Source organism: Desmodus rotundus, chromosome 2 (assembly GCF_022682495.2).
Source record: "Desmodus rotundus isolate HL8 chromosome 2, HLdesRot8A.1, whole genome shotgun sequence".
In the NCBI taxonomy this organism is placed as follows: domain Eukaryota; kingdom Metazoa; phylum Chordata; class Mammalia; order Chiroptera; family Phyllostomidae; genus Desmodus; species Desmodus rotundus.
The window spans coordinates 169,808,360-169,832,286 of NC_071388.1; the positions used below are offsets into that span (position 1 = coordinate 169,808,360).

Here is a 23,927-nt window from a genome sequence, read left to right on the forward strand (position 1 = left end):
AAAGATCAATTTAAATGAGGGATTGTTGGGAATGAATGGTAGCAGGGAGATGTTTGTTGTAAGGCTATGGCAATCACACAAACCACAAAATAGAAAAAAATAACTGGGAGAGTACTATAAAAACAGACAAGAGTGAACCAATTAATTTCAGTGATAAAATCAGTAGAACTTAGAGATCAAATGATTGTGGGAAATAAGGGGCAAGTATTTAGGAGCATTTCTCAGTTTCTGACTTGGGAAGATACTGGTATTGACACCGAGATGGAAAATGAGAAAAAGTAGGGCCTTTGTTTTGTCCCGTTCTGCTGGAGGGTGTTGTGGTGGGCTGAGGTTTGAGTACGCTCAAGTTGAGATGATTGTGACACATCCCTGTGGTGAGCTGGCAGTGGACTGTGTCCCAAGGTTAGATTTCAAGTTTAGGAGTCCTGAGCATATGAACAGCATCAAAACAAATAGAGCAGATCTAAAGAAGCACGTATGGCTGAGGAAACTGCCTCTGGGGACACTCTAATAGCGATTATGGTTCTTCTTTAATCTTTGAATAAAAAAAGTGTTATTATCCACAAGGCTGTTGTCAAGTTTAAATATGGTATTTAGCACAGTGTCTGGAATTAGTAATTTCTCCACCAATGGTAGGTATTATTACTAAATGGCCCAGAAATAACAGAGAACAACTGGGTTAAAGAATCTAAGAGGTTAAATGAAAATTCCTGAAATCAGGTGCAGTCTCTCCCGTCAATGTACTCACAGTCTACTTAGTTCCTTGAAGAAAAGAGTCATATTTTACCCTCCAGTGCCCAACTCAATGACTGGCCCAAGGGAGTCAGGCACTTCACAAATTTTGGCTGACGGCTGAGAGTAGAAAGAGGGATACAGGAGAAAGCAAGTGAGGCAGAGAGGAGGGAGTGGGAGAGAGAAAAGAGCTAGAAGGAAAGTGGAAGACTATAGGGTGGTGGCTGGGAGGAAGGCAATGAGCGGGTAAGGAAGCCAGTGCTTGTTTTGTAAGATCTGGAGTGGGAAGAGGTTATGGGAGCCTGGGATAGGATGTGGTCGCCTCGCGTAGGAGGGGGACAGGTAGAAAGGCCTCTGGCCCCAGAATGAATGGTACAATCACTCCTGGATTGAATGAATGAATGAATTCATTTATTTATGGAACCACAGGTCTGTGGAGGTCATGAGAAATTAGCTTTACATGTCGAGATTTTTGGGTTGACTGTTGATTCCAGCGAGAAATGATCTAGGACTGGTATACCCAACTCAGGCCTCTCAAGCCTCTAGCGTGAGGGGCCAGCCCTCTGAAGGCTCCGCCCTTTGGGGCCCCCACGTTCGAACCTGGAACACCGCGGGGGCGGGTCCTTGGGTATCCTGGGGTACTGGCCATTCCCTGTCCGGTCTGGACAAGGGAGGAGGAGGGGCCCGTGCCGACCATGGACCTATACCTCAGCGCCTGCTCCAAGCCCGCCAGCGTTGCCGCCACCAAGACGGCCACCAGCAGCGTGGCCGAAGACAGCCAGCAGTGCGGAGACGTGAGTGGCCGGAGACCCGGTGTCCTTGTCTTCGGGGCGTCGGGGCGAGGAGAGCCAGACAGCTCCCTTGGTTTTAACCGTCGCTCTCAGGGCGCCCTCGTGCGGCGCAGCGGGTAGCGGTGGCCGCAACTGGCAGGTGACCAGACCCGAGGTCTTGCAGGCTGTTGGCCAGGGTGGGCCCCTTCAACCCTGAATGTATCTCTTCGGTTCCTTTGGTTAAAGTAGTTGTAGATCATCGTAAACTAAGTAAATAAAGCCTAAAAGGAAGACAAAACTCTCCGATTATACCCGACAGGGCGTGCACAAAACCCACTTTCCAGGGATCGGAGCGGCTGAACTACTGGATTTGCCTCTTGGGGTCAAGCTGCCTATGATCCCAGGGAGCAATACTTTATACTACACGACGAAGTTAAGTGAAAAGGTAATGTGTGGCTTAGCGTTGGTCGTCTTTGCCCATTTCTATTTGCCGTGAAAGTCAAGGGCTACATTCTACAAAATTCATTAAGGGAATTCGTATTAACAGGCAGAGCAAAACAAGACAAGATAAAACAGAGAACCATCAAACCCGCATCTGTACCAAGGTATGGTTAGGATTTATGCCAAGCACCTTCACCTAGTACAACTTGCACAGACTCATGGGCTATAAAGTTTAGATTCTCAGTTCTGTCTTTTTAATTTTTCTTTACCATAACACTTAAGATGTACCTATTCGGTGAGATTTCATTTACTTAGAAGTAAATGTTTGGTTTACTTCTAAGTAGAAAATTATTTGTGCTGCCTGGTATTTATGTTATGATTTTAACCAATAATAACTTGGCCAAAGTTCTCATTACAGAAATTTCTGAATGATTTTGTTTTGAGTGAACTTCTATTTTATACACAGAAGTGAGGGGAAAATGGAACTGAACTGAGTTAACATGTTCAGGAACTTTAACATCACTTTGATGGAGAAGACTCCACCTCCCTAAACAGACTCCATGATTTGCCCCAACCTTGCTATCCAGTCTTAACCCCAACCCGGAGCCTCGGCTTCCCCCAGCTGGATGCGTCTCTATGTGCTCACACACGCCGTGTTAGAGCTGCTGTGCCTTCATTCACCTTGCCCCCGAACCTGATATGCCTGCCCTTTCCTCTCCTGCACCTGTGAATTCCAGCCAGCTTTCAAGATTGTTTCTGAACCACCACAGGCCCCGAAGAACTTATATTTCCTTAGAATTTGCATTGGCCTTGGTTTGGATCGTTTTACTCAACACTACAATTCCTATCATTATAATTTTATAACTTAAATTATACTGGGCTATAGTGCGTACGTCCCTCATGCCCTTTCATGTTTTTAGTCCTCAGCGCTACTCCCACCCTCTAACCGTCCCAGCCCTTGACTCAAGCAACACTGAAGGAAGTTCAGTACATTCTTTCTGGAATGGTTTCTTTTGATTAATATTCCACAAGGAAGAATTCTAAGTGATCCCCTTACCCTTCTATGCTCTATGATATCAGAAATGAGTAGGGCTCCTTGATATTTGATACTTGCCTAATTAACATGTTTCTTAAAGTAAGTTCTGCTTCTGGAAAAAAAATTCACTTTTGAAAACAAATATGTTCTGCTGTCATAGAGCAAACTAACTACAAACATGTCTACCTCACGCAATTTAACTGAGTCACATTCACATAAACTAGCTTTCCTGAAGCATGTTTGAAACCTGTATCACTCCTCTTTTGTGTCCAAAACTTTGTTTCTTTTCTCTGCTTCCTCAAATATATTGTTTGCTGTATACCATTTTCTCTGTTGAATCTTAACTCACTCGTCAACTACTTATTTAAATGATGTTCCCTCTGTTCTTTATTACCTTCATTCCCTCAAATCGTCTTCATTGACTTGTAATTAGGCTCTATACCATTTCCTTGAAGACTGAGTTTGTGAGAGTGTTCCCTTTCTTTCAGTAAAAGCTCCTCAATGAAGTAATGCTGTTTATTTATGCTTTTAGGGTTTTTTTTTAAGGGAAACAAAGCAGTTATTTTAATTGACACAAAAGGGTTATCCTGGCTCCACGGAATGGATTTGTTTAAAAGATGTTCTTTGTTCATAGGTCAGGAACCCAGGTTCGATCTTGAGAAACAGCTCATCACAGTTAAAAGTCATTATCTTAAAGGGGTCAACAGCTAAATGTCAATGTCTAGAAGAAACACTCACTCCAGCCCTTGATTCATGTCAATGCCTAAAAGAAACAGTCCAGTCCTTATTGGTTGCTTCATATCTGGTCTCACTGAATTCAGGACATTGCCCTATAGAATTCCTTTCTTTGCCGCCTCAGGGAAACACTGGTAACTAAGGAATTACGCTTTAAGATTTAGGCTCCTTGGAAGGGATTAAAGCCTGGTGTTAAGCAGGAGAGCACAGACTTTCGAGGAAGTTCCCTTAGAAATGGAAATGGAAAAGGAAAAGGGAAGCTAGCATCCTGTCAGGTTTCACCAATCTGCCCCTTTGCCCACATATGAAGCATCCTCCCACTTACCTTAATGGAGTTCTTTTTAGGATCCACCCAGACAGGCTCCTCAGTGTTCAGAATTTGACTCACCTGGCTACTGTCAGAGCGAACAGCAGAGAGGTCACAAAGTGGTACCTGCAGACAAGTCAGGACTGTGGAGTCGGGCACATCAAATTGGATGCCTGCAAACAGGGCAGGTGCTCCGGGTTTGCCACGTCTCCCATGTATTCCAGTTGCCTTTCACTTGAGCTAGTTCCTGCTTTGACATTACTTTGGACTAAAACTTTCAGAGGGGGGGAAAAAAACCCTTAAAGGAAAACAAAAATAATGTAAAGATATTAGGACAATGTCCACTCTTACTTCTATCCTCCCCTTCTGCCCTTTCACAGGTTCTCCCTTAATGCATTATCACCATCCTGCTATTGAAAAATGGACTAAGAACTCACCCCCACACACACAAAAACCCACTTTTGAAGTGTTTAATTTACAAGTGAGCCTAAATAACCGAGCTGTTTTCTCTAAAGCAACAGATACAGAAACATGACTATTAGCTGATATTTTCCTTCTTTTATATGTTAATGGCTATTGCACATGGTTGTATTTGGTCTTTACAAATATGGAGAACTCGCAATTCCTATCAATATCCTTTATAACTGGTTCTTCAATATATTGAACTTTAGAATTTAGATCTTGAATTTTTCCCTGACTATAACATTCAGAGATTGTTGGGTTTCTTGTATTAGATAAGACCCCAGGATACCGTAACTATTTAATCCATCATCATTAACATCTGAGTTCTTCTATTTTTGATAAATTTGTTTCCATGGATCTTGAAAAAAAGTTTTCCATTTTTCTTCATCTCTAGAATATTGAGGTATAATAGTCATAATTAATATTATTTCTTTATCCTTTGAAGGCAGTGCCTTGACCTGGAAGTGGGAGGGGGGAAAATGGAGGACCTTAGCATTAGTTTTATACATTTAAACAAAATTTATCTTATTTTCTTTCTTTTCCTGACTTCCTTCCTTATCTGGCTCAGGGCCAAGGACTGGTAGAGATCAGTGGAGAAATTGAGTGAGGGTGGGTTTTTAGATTAGTTCAGGTCAATGGGGGAAAAATTAGGAATAAGCAATTAGCATTCATCAATCCAAACCTTTCTGTTGCTGGTTTTCTCCACTTCAAATTCTTCTTGCATGCCTTATTTTTAATGGACATTCTACATATTTTAATAGGTTAATATTTAAAAGTGAAATTCATTAATTTTACATTTGTTATATTTTCAAATCTACGTTTGCAGCTTTTTCGACCTTCTTACGGTTTTAACCTGAGTGACCCTTATTGTCGACTTTTGGAAAACCAGTATAAAAGTCTCCATGATCCACACTTAAGAGCATACCACACACGCAAAGATATCCTGAGGAGGTTGAAGAAAGGTGGCTACATCACCAGCAATAATAAAGTGGGTTGAAAATTACTTCCTTTTAATTACCGACGACTTCCAAGCCTTGATATAAGCTTGCTTCTATACCTCACAGGTGTGGGGGTGGGGTTTCACCTTTAACTTGGTCCTGAGCGATACTTAATGGGAAATTCTATAAATTACTTAGTATTTTAGGTCAAGAGAAGTCAGATAAGAATTGTTTCTAAATGATACTACTTCTTCCACCTTTGTTATTTGTAATATTAAAAGATGATTACCAAATCACTTGAGGAATTAAAGATAATTTGCCGATAGTATCATAGTTCTCTCTCTGTGGCTAATGATACTATATGCTTGTCAAGGATCATATTCTATTGAATTTTTTTAAAAGTTGAGACAAAATAAAAACACAGCAAAACTAGCCTGATAGAACCTTCATAGAATATAAGAAAGCTGTATGGTCTAATTTGTGTTGAATATTATTATTAGATTGGTATTTCATCTAATAACTCCAATTGTATGCATTGAATTTATAAATCAGATTAATAAAGTAATGCGATTTGGAATGAAATATCCTGTCATTTAACAATTGTAAAGAGATACTACTTACAAAATTGTTAGAAATCTATTACTAAAATGTTATCAAATTGTATATTACTGTATTTCCTCTTGAAAGTGATTGCTATGATGTTTAAATGTTTGTATTTATACTTTCTATTATTGTTCTTTTTTTTTTAGATTGTATGTAACTTGAGGGAATTGAATAAATACAGGCAATATCTTACCAGTTTAAAAATAGACTTTGAAAGAAACTATGTGAGAGAACAAGTAAGTTAAACACCTAACTTTGGTTTTTAACATAGGGTTTGGAAGAAAAGTTTATTTGTGTAAAAAATATTTACTCATAATATTTTTACCTTTAATTTGACAAACTAATTAAATATTTTTTTGCTAATGAAAATTTGGAGCAGGAATAAATATTAACTTGAGGTTGTTACACTGGGCCAAGCAAAGGAAAGGGAGCAGGTCGTCTATCAATATGCCAGTGGTAGTTGGCGTAATTTAGTAGTTAAAGTGCTACTCTAATGTGTTCATTCTGTCTGAGCTGGGGCCAACAGCAAGAGTCTATTGTGGCCACAAGATTTTTAAACCAGAATCCCAAACAGCTTGAGTAACAGAAAAGGATCAGTGTGAATAGTTATAATAACATCCTGTGAGTGACTCGAAGATGTACACTTTGTGTTTGTACCCACACCTGTGTCATCCAGTAAAACATTATAAAGGTCAAGAGGAATGATTGAGTGTGGAGTGAGTGGGTATAAATAGTGATTTCCTTTCCATTTGTAACTCAGAATTAGTGAGTGTGATTGTATGTGTATGCACACACATGTCCATGAGTGAATTCAGTTTTACAGTCAAGAGAGTTGAATAAAAATTAGAAAGGTATAGCCCTGGCTGGTGTAGCTCAGTGGATTGAGCACTGGCCTGCAATCCAAAGGGTTTCTGCTTCAATTCCCGGTCAGGGCACATTGTGGGCCCGCCCCCAGTTGGGGCATGCATATGAGAGGCAACTGATCAATGTTTCTCTCTCACTTTGATGATTGTCTCCTTCCCTCCTTCCCTTCTTTTCTCTAAAAGTAAATAAATAAAAGTTTTAAAAATTAGAAATGTATATGTGTACTTTTACAAATGTACGTTCTAAGGTTGAGAGAGTAGTGTAGAAATGAGAATGATTTACCTATCCCTGTAAGTGTTCTATATTTTTCCCTATTTTCCCCTCTGTGTCTAGAGTTTCTTCTGTCCTTCTTCCATATTTTCATTTAGTTTCTTCAGAATGAATGGAAATGTATGATAAGATATTTATCTTTTATTTTCAGAGACAGAAATCTTTACTTTGGTTCAGTTACCCATGTCTGTAATGGATTCAAAATAGATTTCAACACAGTTAAACAGAATTAACTATTTAGAAAGTACAAGAATTTTACTAAACACTAAATATAAAAAGACATAGCAAAGGGCAGCTTTATTTCTGGTAAATTAAAAAAATATTATATACACATACATACATAAAGATATATTCATATATATGACACACACTTTTTTTAATAGAAAATGCTTGCAAAACAAGTTAAAAAACTTCAAGAAAACAGTCAAATTCCCGCACATTCTGATGTTGCACAGTTCCAAAACTGGTTGTTACAAGAAGACACCCAATCTTTTAAGGACCAGGAGCGATTAATAAGACACAGGTAAGGTTGAGGTTATTGCATATCTTACATATACATTGTGGACTCAGATAAGTTGGAAAAATACTAGAAAGAATTGGAGTTAGGAATTTTTTAAGAACTAGACACGAGAGGAAGGGAGACCAAGGGGCACAGAGACTGGGAGCTTTGATGGCAAGGGAAGGAAGAGCAGTTTCCACGAGAGGTGTCTGGGTTTCTTGGGAGTCCAAGGTAACATGAAATCCTTCCTGTAGTTGGAAATGGAAGAAAAGTATCTTTCAGCACATGTGTCTAACAATAGCTTCTATGATTCATCTTTAAAAGCTGAGAGCATTAAATTTGAGGAACTTAGTGCAAAGTCAAAAATGGAAGTTTGATAAAACTGTTTCTAACACCAATATAAATATGCACTGCCCCCGAAAGAAAATGTGTAAGCTCTCCAGATATTGTCTACTCGTGTTATTACCGTTCTGTAGTCAAGCTCATATCTTGGGAAGTGAAAGGATATTATACTTCTTTTTCCTCTTCCTCTTTCCTCCTTCATTAAGGTGAGGGATTGGGTTTCACTCTTGCCTTTTACATTCCATGATTTCATTTTGTGGTAGGTGCACAATGCATAGTGATGTACCAGAGACCCAGACTGTAGATAGAAGATTTGTTCAAGGCTTTGTAAATCACAGGGTACCCGGGATACAACTTTTTCTTAGGAAATTTAAACCTGTTTTTTCTCTAGATGTGAAGTCCATTTTTCAGGTCTTTAAAACTTCTTTGCCAGCTCATATCCGTAAACCCAGTGAGTTATGAATAATTACTGCACACATTTTTTAATGAGTCTGCACCACATTTTAACATTGTATTGGCCATAAGAACAGATACTTATATGGTACGGAGGTCTGTCTAACAAAGTGTGGTGAGAGCTAGTTTACAAGTCCATGAACAGAAGTGATAGAAAACTGTAAAATTCCTGTAGTTCAAGAGCTAAAAAGCGAGCAAAGGAAGTGGTTTGGGCACAGCAAAGCAGCTGGTGTCCCTGCAGGGGAAACGCCCAGTTCACCTTCACTTGAACTTGCACTTTCATTTAGATATTTGGATATGATAAGCAGGGAGCTAGAACAACGTGAGCGGGCCGCCGAAGAGCAGCGCCTCCTCCAGATGGACCGAGAAGAGAGACGACAGCGGGAACAAACGAGACGAAAACTCAGCCTTCGCAGAAAAATTGAAGAGGTGAGGAGGTACATTTAAAATTGAAGAGAAAAATTGTGTACACTATTTTATTTGTAAATAACTTTAGCTGTCTCTCATACTTCTTAAAGTCACTTAAGGTCTAAATAACTTACCCTCATTAATCTTTCTTCACAGCTGTAATGTACAAGTTGTCACATAAAATAATGAGGCTGACACCACAAACTTTATATGTGAGTCAATATTGGCTTTTAAAGAGATGATCGTGAAAGTTGCTAGACACCATTTACCTCCCCTATATCCCTCAGTGTGAGCGGGATGCTTTTTAAAATTTAGCTTTCATAAAAAATAGCCATGCCAACAATAACCGTGCCTGCATTCCTAATAGAAATGCAGTAAGGATAGCCTATTTGAAAGCCAATGTATGACTTTCATTATACTTGACCTGATTTCTGTCAGGCTGGTGACTTGTTCTAATTTGCTTGTTGGTGGTGGGCAAAATACAAAGGTTTACTCTAAACGCTAAGTACAGTAAAATTGTGTTTTCTAGGAATGGAAGGCAAAAGAGATGTTACTTCTGAGTAAGATTGGAGAAGATGTTAAAAGAGAAGCTAGGATAGAGGAACAACGGCGTAGAAGCAGAGAAGAGAGTGACAAGAAGGTAGATTTATTGAAAGTATCTTTGTTTTGAAAGAGCAACAGAATGCTCCTTAATTTTTGCCTAATGCTAATTTTATGCAATAGGCCCTCACTAACCGTAGTGGCAACTAGTGCAGTGGATACATTTTGGCACTAGGAGTACCCGTCAGACAGGCCCACCGATGGCAGGCCTGGTAACACCATAGGCTGTTTAAGCTGTGTTAACGGCTGAGCTATTTGAAGTATTGATATTTCCAATGGAGTTATTCTAAATTGTCTTTTTTAAATCATGTTTTAATAAAGGAGGCTTTTAATTCATTTGTGTGTGTTTCAGAATATTTTTATACATTTTTCTTTCAGGTTTGACATTATAAATATTTTACTCCAAATTATGAGCTTAAATTAGTTACATAAGTTTTTGAATGATTTTTGCATTTTGCATCTTTGCCAAAAATAAGTTGTATCAGTCTACTTTTGAACTCTTTTATTTTGCTCTAATTTGTCTAACTTACTGTCTTGATTGTTGTATCTTCAGCAATTCTTTCAAAAGTAGTACTGTAACTGAATGCAGGTCCAGCTGCCAGCTGCTTCAAAAGCCAGTATTTGAGAGGCAGGTGCTGTTGTAAAGGCAAGTAGTTTATTCAGATGCCAGCTATCTGGAAAATGAGAGGCTTTTTTCTCAAAGCTCATTTCCCTGGGAAGATGGGGATTTTTGTCTCAAAGTCCATCTCCACAATCCAGTGCTGGCAGAGGTCTTTATAAGGAGGGATGGGAGGAAGCAGAACAGAGATCAAGAGAGAGGGTTGAAAAGTTCTCTGAAGTGCAGACAAGCACAATCCATTCTGATAAGGCAAGTGATGGTCCAGTGTGCATCATCCTGGTTTGTCATCCTGGATCCATGGTTGAAAGTTAACAAGTCCCTGGAGCTGGGATGCCTGAAGGTCTGAGCCTGTATCTTTTGAAGTTAATCCCTAGGATTCTTACACAAACATGTTGTTTATCTATAAGCTGCGTATTAGTCAGAGTTAGCACTTACAGACACAATGTCAAGAGAATGGTGGAGTGGGTTACATCATATTGTCTATAAATAAAGGTAGTTTTATTTCTTCTCTTTAAATCCTCTTCTCTTTCTATTTTGTTTCTTGCCTGATTGCATGGACTAGAGCCTCCAGTATAATGTCCTATAGAATCAATGATAGTAAACATTATTATCAAACATTTTTTTGCCCATCTCTCCTCTCTACAGAAATATTAGGCAGCTTGATGTTGTCCCACATCTCACTGATACTGCCTTTGTTTTGCAATATTTTTCTCCTAGTCTTTTCCTTTTGGATGGTTTGTTTCTCTTTCTCTATTAATTAATAGACATTAATTAATCTCTTCCCTTGTACTGTGTACTGTGTTGTTAATACATCCATTGCATTACTCTCTCACATTTTAAAAAATGATTTAGGTCCTTTTTACATCTTTCATGTCTCTTCTTACCTTTTAAATATGTGATGTAGTTATGTTATCTATGTTAATGTTCTTATCTTTAATTCTAACGTTGTGTCTTTTCTGGGTCAATTTTGACTGATTGATTTACTCCTTTTAAAGGTCATATTTCCTTGCTTCTTTATATGCTCAGGAGTCTTTGTTTGGATGCCAGGTATCATGAATTTTACTTTTTAGGTGCTGAGTATTTTTATATCCCTATAAGTATTTTTACTTTTTCTTGGGTATAGATAAATATCTATCTAAATCCATATAGATTTATGTAGAAACAGCTTGATTGTTATAGGTCTTGCTTTTTAAAATATGTTATTTGGAACCAGAATCACACTTAATCTGAGACTAGTAACTCCCCACTACTGAGGTGATACTCATTCTAATACTCTACCCAAATCACTGTGAATGAAGTCTTTCCAGAGTGGCTGGTGAGGAGCACTGTTCTCTCGAATCCTTTAGGATGGTCCTTTTGTGGCCTCAGTAGTTTTCTTTTTTTTTCCACCTATATGTACTGATCCATTTTCTCACTGAATATACTCCGGATCCATCTGAGGAGTTTGGGGATTCTTGCTCTGTGCAATTATATCCTTTCTAGTACATCCAGGATGGATGATATTAGTCCAGAGAGTCACAAAGGGAAGTCACATTTCATGTATTATATTATGTTTACCAATGGTAGGCCAGAGTGTCTTGTGATTACTCAGTAATCCTCCAATCATAGATGATTTAGAAATTTCCTTAAATTCCTAGGGTAGCTATGGATTAAGAGGCCATCCTCTCCCATCTGAAACTAGACCACTTCCCTGAATATGTGCAGTGAAGGAAACTGCATCTATGTGTTAAATGTGCATATTCGTCATGTTTGACCACAAACGGAAATTTACCGCTTAGTGTCCTCTCCTATTTGTACTCCGAGTGACCTTACAAGTCACAAGACAGGAATGACTATTGATTTCCAATGTACTATTATATTATAAATATTTGTTTTGCATTTCTAAGTAGCAAGTTGATGTTAACCGATATATTTTCTGTAATGTTTTAGAAACAAGCCCTGTTAGAGAAAAAAATGGCTTATCATATACAAAGAATGCAAGAAAATGGCTTTAAAAGAGAAGAGATGGAAAAAAGTACATATGACTACAGAGGACAAGATGGAACGCATTGTGAATGTAAGAACACAGAAGCACATAAGAACACATGTGACTGTAGAAAGTATTTTTCTGCGTACTTATCTAAAAATTATTTTGTAAAATTTTGCTTACTTATTCTTGCTCTACTTGCTTTGTACCAGGCACAGTTACAGGCATTTCCCTATTGCAGTTCAGCTTGAGAAGTAGACACATGTGTAAACATTAAAACAAACTAAAATAATCTTACAAAGGTGTTCAGTAGACAAGCTTCCCTATACTATAGTTCTAACCAGTCTCTCTATACTTAAAATAATGTATTTTTTGCTACTAAAACTTGAAAAGGTTGTGTGTAAGATAATGAGTATTATATACCAACATAGTTTTCTGCTATGTTACCAGCCAGAAAGAATAGTAGACAGTACCAGAGAAAAACAAAGGGAAGAAGGAAGGGAAGCATTAGAGAAAGAGGGGAAGCAAGGAAGAATGGAAGGCAAAAGGAAGAAAATGAAGAAAGTTTAAGGGAGGAATGTCAACTCCCAACTTTGTTATGCCCAAACTGTTACAGCTTCCTTTCATTTATATCATGAGAAGAGTATAGGGGAATTTATAAAATCAATTTAGGTAATATATTAATTAAAATTTCATGGCCAGAATGGAAAAATATAGACTTGTTTTAATTATTTGTGCCTATGTAGTATCAGGAGAAACATGCTCATCTTCCATGCAGTAGTCATCACAGCATCCCATCAATCCCATCTCTGTCCCATTAACCCTGATTTCAGGTGAGCACCTACCTGTGCTGTTCCTATAAGTTACTGCTAGTCTGCACTGGCTCTTCATTTAACCTACTTCGAATCCATTCTTTTTAAACTGCTACCTAATTATACTAAAAACTCTATTCTGACAGTTTTTACCTCTTAAATGAAGCTCAGACTTCTTAGGCAGCCATTCCTCATCATCTGGAGTCCAGATGAAACCTGACTTGGTTTTTACTTTATTTCACCTGTCTCCTTGAAGAAAACAGCTCTGACCTAAGCACTGCATATGCAGACCCTTGAGGCAAACTGCTAAAGGACACGCCCTGCTTTACCATTCTCTAACTGTGTAAATAGCTTGGACAATAGCTGACGCTCTGTATGCCACCATTTCATCATTTAAAAACAAAGATAATAGTCCTAAATAATTCCTATAAAGGGTTTAAAAGTTCTAGCCCATAGTAAACACTCAGTTTATTTAACTGTCCAGTCCAATGAGACTCCTGACCATTCCTAAAACATAAGTCACCTTTCATATTTTCTGTGCCTCTCTTTTCCAGTTTTTTCAGACTGGAATGACATGCTCACTGACCATCTATCCAAATCCTACAATTCTTTGAGGTCTACTGTAAATGAAACTCCATAATGTCTTTCTTAATAACCCTAATTGGAACACCCCTCTCTCCTTTGAATCCCTACAGTACTTTGTGTCATTCTGGATACACTTATTACATACTCTGTCTCAATCAACCATGATATCGTAACATTTGTATTCACAGAGTACCTACTATTGTATGTATGCATGTATGTATGTATGTATGCATGTAAGTATGACTAAATATATGCTTGCCAAATGAGTTAATTCAATCTATTCGGCTCATTGAGATGATGACAGCAATGTATTGCTTGAGAAAAGAAATCACTTTCATAACTATATATATTCCTTACTCTTCAACTATTAACTGTTTCATTTAAATAAGAAGAGAGTTTCAAGTGGACATTTTTAACATTTGTTACTTCAAAACCCCCTCTTTTGAAGGAGTAAAATATAAACTTAATTTGTATTATCCAGGTGACAGAGGATAAGAATATTTGTTTCATGAATGAAATTAAATGATACCTTTACAGTAATGTTGCCGTCTTCTGCAAAGTAGGCAGCTTCCAGGGGCACACAAAGAGAACGGGAGGAGAAGGGCCTGTCAAGTGGATCTGCTCCAGTGGGAAGACAGATGGCCCTCACATTTTACATCTCAGATAAAAACCCACTGAGCACACATGTCGTGAAGATCCTTTGCCCTCGTAAATGGTCAGGGACAGGAACTACAGTCACCTCTGTCTTGAAGAGGGGACATGTATGTGGTTGTTTATGCCAGGCTATGAGGCACCTCTCACAACTGCAATAGTGACTGTGGGCTGCTGGATCTCTGGCCGGTAGCTACGTTGGTCAGCATCCCCACACAGAGGAAATTACATTTTACAATTGAGCTGTGTGTAGCTTTTCCTCTCTGCCAGAAAAAAAAAAAATCTGTCCCTCCAAGCAGAGCATTTAACTTGAATGGATAATATTTCAAGAGTTATGTCTTTCTTCGTATTTCACATCTCTGTTTGCTACAATACCTCCCCACAGTCCCACATATAGATTAGTATACGGCTGAATTACTCCAGGGCATGAAGAGAGAGTCTATTTCGGGTAATTCTGTCATCACCATTATTAAACATAAATGTTTTATTACATTTTTTAAGCTTATCTTCCAAAGAAGAAGAAGAAGATCCATGATGATATAAAGACAATTTATCCTGTTGGTGACCAGAAAGCAAACAAAGGTGCTTACGATAATTGACTTGTGTGATAAGAAATACTACATAATGACTTGGGAAAAGACTGTGTTTCCAGGGCTTCATTGCTTAACTGCAGAGAAATCCTCAAATGATTGTTTTAGAGTCATTCTTGCCAACAATGACACAACCTATATTGCTTTCAGAAGTTGACCTCTAGTTATCAATCCAGTGTTTTGAACTTTACCTTATCATTTGAGAAAAATTAAATGAAGGGTCTATTGCTGTTAAATTAATAGCACATGAAAACTAACAAATTGCAAAATAACTTTTATAATGGTCAAAATGATTTTAGAAAAGTCTGAAGTGAGTCATAAGTAAAGTGTGTTACTGCAAAGCCACCACAAACCCTGTAGAAGTATCCCTTAATTATTTATCTCACACTGTGTCACTTCACGTTGTCTATTAGAGCTCATTGGAACCCAATGACAGCATGAAAATCCCCCAAATATTACACTCTCAAAAGTGTAAGACTGTTCAAAATTAAACAATATTAATTTCCTCCCACTGTTAAATTTCCAGGGAAAATTAAAGTATAAAAGTTAAATCTCTTTGCTCTCATCAGTTAATATCTAAGGGGGGGGAAATCCAAAATCCTTCCCCCCCGAGTCCGTGGTTTGATTACTCAGTCTCATCAAGGTTCAGGGACCTGGGAAGAGATGGGGTAGCCTCAGTTGAAGCTGTATTTCACTCCCAGAGCCACTGAGGCTGAGCTAATTCATCTCTAAGCTTTTGGGATCCCATTTTTAGATTCCACAGATTTTTGTATAATACATTGAAGCTTTCTTACAATACACACAATTATGACAACACCAGCTCCACATCTACTACAATGTAGACAATAAACCTAAATTATCAGTCTCTAAACCAGTTATATCACATAGGATGATCTTCTAAAGCTGTGGTGTTTAATGCACCTGGGACTGGTCTTACTGATATGAACAAATCCCAGTGGTATTGAAGGAAAGGATGCTAGAGGGAAAATACTATTTTCAAACTCACCAGGTTACCTGTCTAACTGTGACAACTGTCCAGGGATCAGGCCTGTAGATTTAAGTGTACTTGGGAGACGTATTCTATTAAATGATGAATTCTGAAACTACATTGATACATACCAGGAAGGGAGGGGCAGTTAACTACCTACTCTCCACTGTAAGAAGAATGGCATGTGAATCATTGTATTTTGTGAATTTTAGAAATGTACAGTAGCAACATCACCAATTGTGTATTATTAGAAGTACCCATATTTCCCATTCACCAAGATCAGACCATCTCCGTTTCAGTTTTATCACTGACCCGTGGCTACAGACCCTGTACAGTGCCACACCTCTCACACCCTTGGGGCTGGCAACTCTTCCAGCAGAGCAAAGAGCTCTGGATTCTGTACAGTCTCTGCTTCTGATCTTGTCTCTGCATTTTTTCATTCTCAAAGAAAGATCCTGAGGTATTTTGCTTTAAAATACCCTAAAGCAAAATGGAATTTTTGGTAAATTTCACGAATTGTAATGTGTATGGGTTTGTGCAGCCTTTACCACAATCACATGAGAACAGTTCCAACATTCCAAAAATTTCCTTTTGCACTCACACCTTCCTCCCTCCCGGAATAACCCCAAACAACCACTGTATGTTCTACATTACTGTAGTTTTTTCCCCCTTTGGGGAATGTCTCATAAGTGGAATCATAAGGCATTTGGCCTTTTGATAATGACTTGTTACACTCAACATAATGCCTTTGAAATTCATTCTAGTTGCTGCATATGTCAATGGTTTACTCTTTTTTATTGCTGAGTGGTGTTCCATTATATGTATGCACCAGAGATTGTTTGCATGTTCACCAATTGAAGACATTTGGGTTGTTTCCAGGTTTTAGCGATTATGAATGGAAAGGTTAGCAGTATTTGCATGTGAACAAGTATTGGGTCATACGGTAAGTGTATGTTAGTGTTTAGAAATAACTGCCCCAGTTTTCTAGAGTGCTGTAACATTTTGCATTCCCATCACTAATACAAGACAGAGAGATTTGCTATGCACCTGTGCACCCATTGGTATTATCAGTAGCATTTATTTTAGCCATCCCAGTAGAAGTAGTGGTATCTCATTGTGGTTTTCACTTGCATTTCCAGTGCATATCATGCTGACTTTTCATATACCTTTTGCCTTTTGTAAATTCTGCTTGGTAAAGTATCTGTTGAACATTTTTGCTCATTTTTAGTTAGGTAGTTTTCTTACTGTTGAGTTTTGGGAGTTATTTATGTATTCTAAATATAAGCCTTTTTCAGATATGTGATTTATATTTTCTCTGTCTGTGAGTTGCCTTTTCATTTTCAGTTCCATTGATTATCCCTTACCGATACTGTGCTGTTTCAGTTACTGTAGCTCTTTATTGTCTTTAAATAAGCTATAATCCCACCTGCATTTTTTCTTTTTCAAAAATTTTATACCTATTTTAACTCATTTGTTTTTTCCATATACATTTTATAATCAGCTTGTTTACAAGCTGGGATATTTTTTTGAATGAAGTACATTAAATCAACCTACATGTCCATTTGAGTAGAAAAATATATTTACTATCTGGGGTCTTCCAATCCATAAATATGGTATCTGTCTTTGTTTAGGTTGTCCTTGATTTCTTTAATACATGCTTTACAGTTTTCGGCATAAAGATCTTGTATAAGTTGTGTTATATTTATACATAGGTATTTCAATTTTTGATGCTATTGTACATGGTATTTTTAAAATTTGGTTTCCAATTGTCCATGGCTATTGTTGTTACTGTATCTTCTTGTGCAGAATTTTTAGTTATTGTTCCAGATAACAAGGTGCTTAGCTTTTTACAATCAGTTATGAATGAATATTTTATCTCTCTAAGTGGAATGTGGAAATCTTACCACTACATATGTCTCTCTACCCTTCTCACCTTTGTTATAATTCTTATATATTACATCTACATACACCAAATATCCATTTAGATGATGTAATGCATTTGGTTTTATATAACTAAATAGGGGAAGCATAGTCTACTATAAGTACTTAAGTAGTTTTCATTTTGGTTTCCCTTTAATTCCTGATATATCAGTGTTTTTTATTTTTTATTTTTATTATTATTCAATTAAAGTTGTCCCCATTTTCCTCCTATTACTTTTCCCCACCCCACCAACCCCCCCTTCCCACATACATTCCTCCCCTCACTCTTGTCTTTGTCCATGGATCCCCTATACATGTTCCTTGACAACCCTACCCTTCTTTGCCCCATTACCCCTGTCCCCCCTCCCCTCTGGTTTCTTTTTATCTCTTTCCTCAGTCTATAGAGCTTCCCTTAACATCTCTTTTAGAACAGATTTTCTGGCACCAAATTATCTTAGTTTTTCTTTATCTAAGAATGTCTTTGTTTTACTTTCATTCCTGAAAGAAACTGTTTTTACTTGATATAAAATTGTAAGTTGACAGGTATTTTGTTGTTGTTTTTTTCCAGATCTTAAAACAATGTTATTACACTTCATTGTGGTCATCATGGTTCTAATGAAATAATTACAGTAGTTGGATAGTTTAGTCCTCTATAATTAATGTGGCATTTTTCTATGGAACTTAGGATTCTTTTTGTGGGGGTTAGTTTTCAGCAGTTTGATTATGGTGTATCTTTGTGTGGATTTTTTTTGTTCCCTCCCCCACCCTTTAGCCTTCACTCAGTTTCTTTAAATTGTTTTTATCTTTTGTCAAATTTCTATTAAGCAAATGGAAATTTTTCCATTAAAAATTTCCAAGACCTTTTTTCTGACAAAGAGAACTACCATATTTTGCCACATATAATGTGCTCCCATGTATAGTGTGCATCCATGTTTTTGGCCCAAACTTTCAGGAGAAAATATTTTGTTTTAATATTTTAATTCAATTATTTATTTATTTATATTTAGAAACAAAACCAACTGTCGTATTCCAGGGTATTATTTTGCATATGGATATTGTTATTGCTTTCTAGAGTTATACTTTTAATGCATAAGTATAAATTAAAAATTAAAATATTTATTTTTCCCTTTTTTATTGTTGGTCAAATACAGTTGTCTCCATTTTCCCCCACCACCTCCCACCCTCTATCCTACTCCCCTTTGGCTTTGTCCATGGGTCCTTTATACATGTTCCTTGATGATCCTTGCCCTTCTTTCCCCTGTTATCACCCTCCTCCCTCTTCTCTGGTTCCTGTCAGTTTTTTCTTTATTTCAATGAGATATGGAATTAGTACTACCCATGCATAATATGCATCCTTATTTTTCCCTCAAAAATCTGGGCAAAAAAGTGCACATTTTACATGGCAAAATATGATACTATCCAAATCTGGTGGTTATCATTACCATCATTTAAAAATATATTTACTACATGAATGTGTGCCCTTAAACTACATATAGATATATGCATAGATACCATTGTTAAGATATTTTAGTGTAACTTACAAGGTTGTTGTGACTTGCTTTTTACACTCAGTTTCATAGTACAGAAGTTTTCTCTATGTGCTGCCTGACACTTAATTTCATTACTAATCTTATCCCATTATGTGAATATACCACAATTTATACATCTGGGCTTTTTTGTGGATAGAATTCTCTGTTATTTGAACAATCTTGCCCTGAACATTCTTGTACACATAAAACTCCTGGTACTCATGGACAAGAGACTCTCCAGGGCTTACGTACCTAGGTATAGGGTTTCTGAGTCATGTTTCCTCTTCTGGGAAATTAGCTTTTCAAATATCATGTCCATTTGCCTACTGCACTGGTTTTCTTATGGAGTTGAAATATTTTTTTAGTCCTACTATACACTCATTATTATATATGGTATAATACATGGTATATATGGTATACATATATATGGTATAGCGAAATTATTCCAAATTATGGTTTATTTCTATTTTCTTTGTCTTTTGATATACAGAAGCTCTTAATTAATGTAACATAATTTTGCATTTTTTCCTTCATGGTTTGTATATTTAGTTACTTTTTATTTGAGGTTTATTTGTATGAGTTCTCTTTGATATGGCAAAAGTATTACTCTTTTGTCTTATTTATGTGGCAAATATTCTCACAGTTTTGTCAACTACTTTTCCTTAGCTTTTTTAATTAAGCATTTCAAGCATTAAAAAGCCCCAATAGATCCCTTATATACCAATCACTTCATTTCACAATAGCTCATGGAAAGTTGTGCTTTGTGTACACACTCGCTCTCTCCCTGCTGTCACACTGTTCTAAAGCACATCCAACAGCACAGAACAGCATTTCATTCACCAATGTGTCAGTATGTATCTAAAAGTAAGAATTATATTTTAATACATAGCCACAGGACCATTTTCACATTGCACAAATTAACAACTCCTTAATGTGATTAAATATTTAACCACTAACTTTCTAATATCGTGAATTTTATTAAAATTGTTTGATGTTAGTTTAAATCTACATTGGCATGCATTGCAATAGTGTGTTCTGTGTATCCCTCTCCCTTTCTCCCTCCCTCTTTTTATAAACTACAATGTATTCGTTGAATAAACTGAATTGCTTGTCCCGTTGTATTCCTCGCAAACTGGACTTTGCTGATTGTATCTATATGATATAGTTATGTGTGTTATTTCTTCTGTGCTTATAAAATATTGGTTAGATCAATGCACTCTTAGGTTCAATTTTTTAGTAAAACTGACTCACAGGTGATGGTGTGTCTTTCCCTCAGGAGCCATGTAATAATATCTCATTGTCTTTCTCTCTGTGATCTGAGCAGCCACTTATATTCAAAACCTAAATTTAATATTTAATTAGGGGCTGCAAAATGGGTATATTTTAAATTCTATCATTCCTTCTTTGTAGATAGGCTGGAATACTTCTACAGAAAGAAACTTCAACTACTGTTTGGTTACACTGTGGCATAGGATACTTAGGAAAAGCAGAATGATGCTTAATATTTTACCATCATTTATCAGCATATAATATAAAAATGGTTTGGTAGCATCCTCCAACATTGAGCAATTATTTGTGTGTGTGTGTGTCAGTCTGAATTCACAAATTTAGATAAATTTGATGTGCTTCCACACAGCGCTGTCACTGTGTTCACTGATGCTGATATTGTGACGGCTCTGGCCAGCGGGAGCCCCTCACTATTACTCTCTGAGTCAGCTGCAACAGGAGCTTAGAGATTTGCGGTAGCTTCTTTCCTCTCTGGGAAGACAGGATTATGCAGTGTATCTTGTACACGTTCAGTTGCTTCAGCACAATAGTTATTGGTATCTTTGAAAAGACTAAGTGACCATATATAGATGGCCCTGTTTATGGACATTCTCTTCTGTTTTACTGATCTGTCTGTCTTAATTTGAATTCATTACACTCTTAATTACTGTAGGTTTATAATAAATCTTGTATTTGGCAGTTCGAGTTCTCCAACACTTGTTATTGCTCATGATTAACTTCCTTTGCTAGGGCCTTTGCATTTCCATGGAAATTTTGAAGCAAGTTTTTCAATATCTACAACGTAGTCTGCTGGAATTTTATTTGGATTCATGTTTCGTTTCTTTCCCTTGCTAGCTAGGACCTCCAAGATGGTGTTAAAAAAATGGTTATTGTGTATATCCTAATCTTGTTCTAAAACTTAAAGGAAGAGATAGATATAAATTAGAATATTAGTTCTAGTCTCTTAAATATATCTTTTACCAGAGAAAGGACATGCCCTCGTATTTCTAGTTCACTAAAAAGTTTTGTCGTGAATGAGTGTTGAACTTTATCATATTTATGCATCTTTGACATAATATCTAAATTTTCTCTTCTTTTCACTTAATGTGGTGGATTACTTTGACCTAAATTGAATGTTAAACCAACCCTGCATTCTTAGGATAAACTTCACTTATTTATTATGCATTATCTTTATTATATATTATTATTTCAGGTTATTATTTTATTTATAATCTTTTTGTTCATGGGGAACATCGGCTGAGGTTTTCTTTTCCTGTAATATCTTGTAATGATTTTCCTATTACAGTGGTCCTGGTTTCAAAATACAATTCAGGATAGGTATTCACTGCTCTTTCATTTTTCAGAGGAGTTTGTATAGAATTACTGTAATTTATTCTTAGGTATTTGGTGTAATTCATAAGTGAAGTCACTTGAGCCTCAAGTTTGCTTTGTGGAAATGTTTTTAACAACATATTTAATTTCTTTAATATATATATGAGATTCTTCATATTACCTATTCATGAATGAAATTTGGTAGTTTATTTTGTTCTAGGTATTTGTCCCTTGCATATAAATTTTTAAAATTATTGTCAGGGTTGGGGGGAGTGGTGGCAGGAAAATGCAGACAACTGTATTTGAACAAAAATAAATAAATAAATAGAAAAAATTATTGTCATACTGTTTTCATAGTTTTCCCTTATTATTATGTTTAGTATTTTCTGTAAACTGTGTTGTGCTACCTCTAATTTTCTTGTTGTTAGAAATTTGTGTATTTTTTCCTGACAACGCTGGCTATCCCTTTATAAATTTTTCAGAGGTCAACTGTTAGTTTCGATTTTTTTTCTCTTGCTTTCTATTTTTTTGATTTTCATTTTGATCTTTACCAATTTCTTTCTTATGCTTACTAAGCATTGACAAGATATGAAAGAATTAAAATGCTGATGCACCGGTGAATGCTATGTAAAATGGTAAACCCGCTTCGGAAAAAAGTGTGGCATTTTTTAAAAGTTCAACACATACCTACCACATGACCCAATCATTCCACTACTAGGTATTTACCCAATAGAAATGGAAAAAAAATGTCTACACAGAGACTTTTTCATGAAAGTCATAAAGTTTTAGTTGCAAGAGGCCAAAATTGTAAATAATCCAAATATCAGGGAGTATATGAAAAATTGTGATGTATTCATACATTGGAAATCTCAGAAAAAAGAAACAAATAATTAATACATGCAACATTGTGTTGAATGAAAAAAGCCAGGCAAAAACAAAAAGACTACAATGCTGTCTGATTTCATCCATATAAAATTCTAGAAAATTCCAAGTAATTTCATGTGGTACAGAGCAGTGCTGCCAAGGGATGGGGGATTATACAAGAGGATGAAGAAACCTTTGAGGGTATTGGAAATGTTATTTTGATTACAGTGATGACTTCACAGTTGTATACGTTTTAAAGTTGATAAAAACCATTCAATTTAAATAAACATAGTTTACTGCATTTCAATCATACCTCAATAGGCTGTTTAAAAAAAAAAACTACAGTGTTTCTTTCTCTCATTTGCTTTTAGAACCCAGAACAAATGTTATTCAACAATCACTAAATATTTCAAAGAATGTTGTGAAAAAACCAACAACTCCAGTTGTTTGTCAGTCTAATATACAAGATAATGATACTGAGCAAAAGGTATAACATTATGTGTCAAACTTTTATATGCTGATTAATAACTTATCTAGTTAACTTTCACTTCTATGAACTACCTCTTTCCCTACAAGCAAGGTACTGATTGGTCAGGAATATTAAGGTCTGTTCATGAGACATGATCCCTGAAAGTGTTGAGTTAAGTTTATGCTACACTCATTATGTAATTTAGCAGAAGATAATCTAAACAAATATTTTGTAGTAATAATGATAATACTAGGTAATATTTATTGAGTATCTCCTATTGGCCAAGCCCTGAACTAAGCCAGAAGGAAGGAAAATGAGAAAATTGGGTCACACAGGATACAAAGATAAATAAAACAATCACTTGAGGACTCCTTGTCAAGTGGGCCAGAGAGACACTGTAAAATGGTTTTTACAAAAAAATGAGATTCTGGAGTGATAAGTTTTATTTTGATTCTAAGCAATGTGTTTGTTAAGCATTAGATTAGATTGGAATAGATTGGATTTTCTTGCCCTGAAACAAACAAAATTACTGTATAGTTTTAGAACCAGTCATTGAATGGACTCCATGATTTAAACAAAATATTGAATATTAGAAGAGGAACACTTTTGGACATTGCTACATACTGAAGTCAATTTCAAAATAGTTACATTCGAGATCCCTGGGAAATGTATTCTAGGAGGTTCATAAGATGTATTGTCCCTGAGACAATTTTCATGAGATAATTAAGGGATGGCAGGCAGGGGAATTCTGTACCTGGTTGATAGAAGGCAAAATCTCTTTCAAAGGTATAGTTACTAATGAATGTTTTTTTTCTTTAATGTTGTACCATATAGAAAGATGAATTCATAAATAAAAGATCAAGTATTTGTAATGAT

The 23,927-nt window shown here is 36.5% G+C and overlaps 1 protein-coding gene across 1 annotated transcript in view; it reads left to right on the forward strand.

Moving 5' to 3' along the window:
- The first annotated feature begins 1,427 nt into the window (after positions 1–1,427).
- Positions 1,428–23,927, forward strand: part of FSIP2 (fibrous sheath interacting protein 2) — a 69,400-nt gene continuing 46,900 nt past the window's right edge. Inside the window, exons 1-9 of the mRNA XM_053919412.1 lie at positions 1,428–1,526; positions 1,822–1,947; positions 5,310–5,471; positions 6,171–6,260; positions 7,542–7,681; positions 8,740–8,881; positions 9,390–9,500; positions 12,009–12,129; positions 14,595–14,675. Of these exons, the coding sequence (XP_053775387.1) occupies positions 1,428–1,526; positions 1,822–1,947; positions 5,310–5,471; positions 6,171–6,260; positions 7,542–7,681; positions 8,740–8,881; positions 9,390–9,500; positions 12,009–12,129; positions 14,595–14,675 (1,072 nt within the window). The remainder of the gene's footprint in view (positions 1,527–1,821; positions 1,948–5,309; positions 5,472–6,170; positions 6,261–7,541; positions 7,682–8,739; positions 8,882–9,389; positions 9,501–12,008; positions 12,130–14,594; positions 14,676–23,927) is intronic.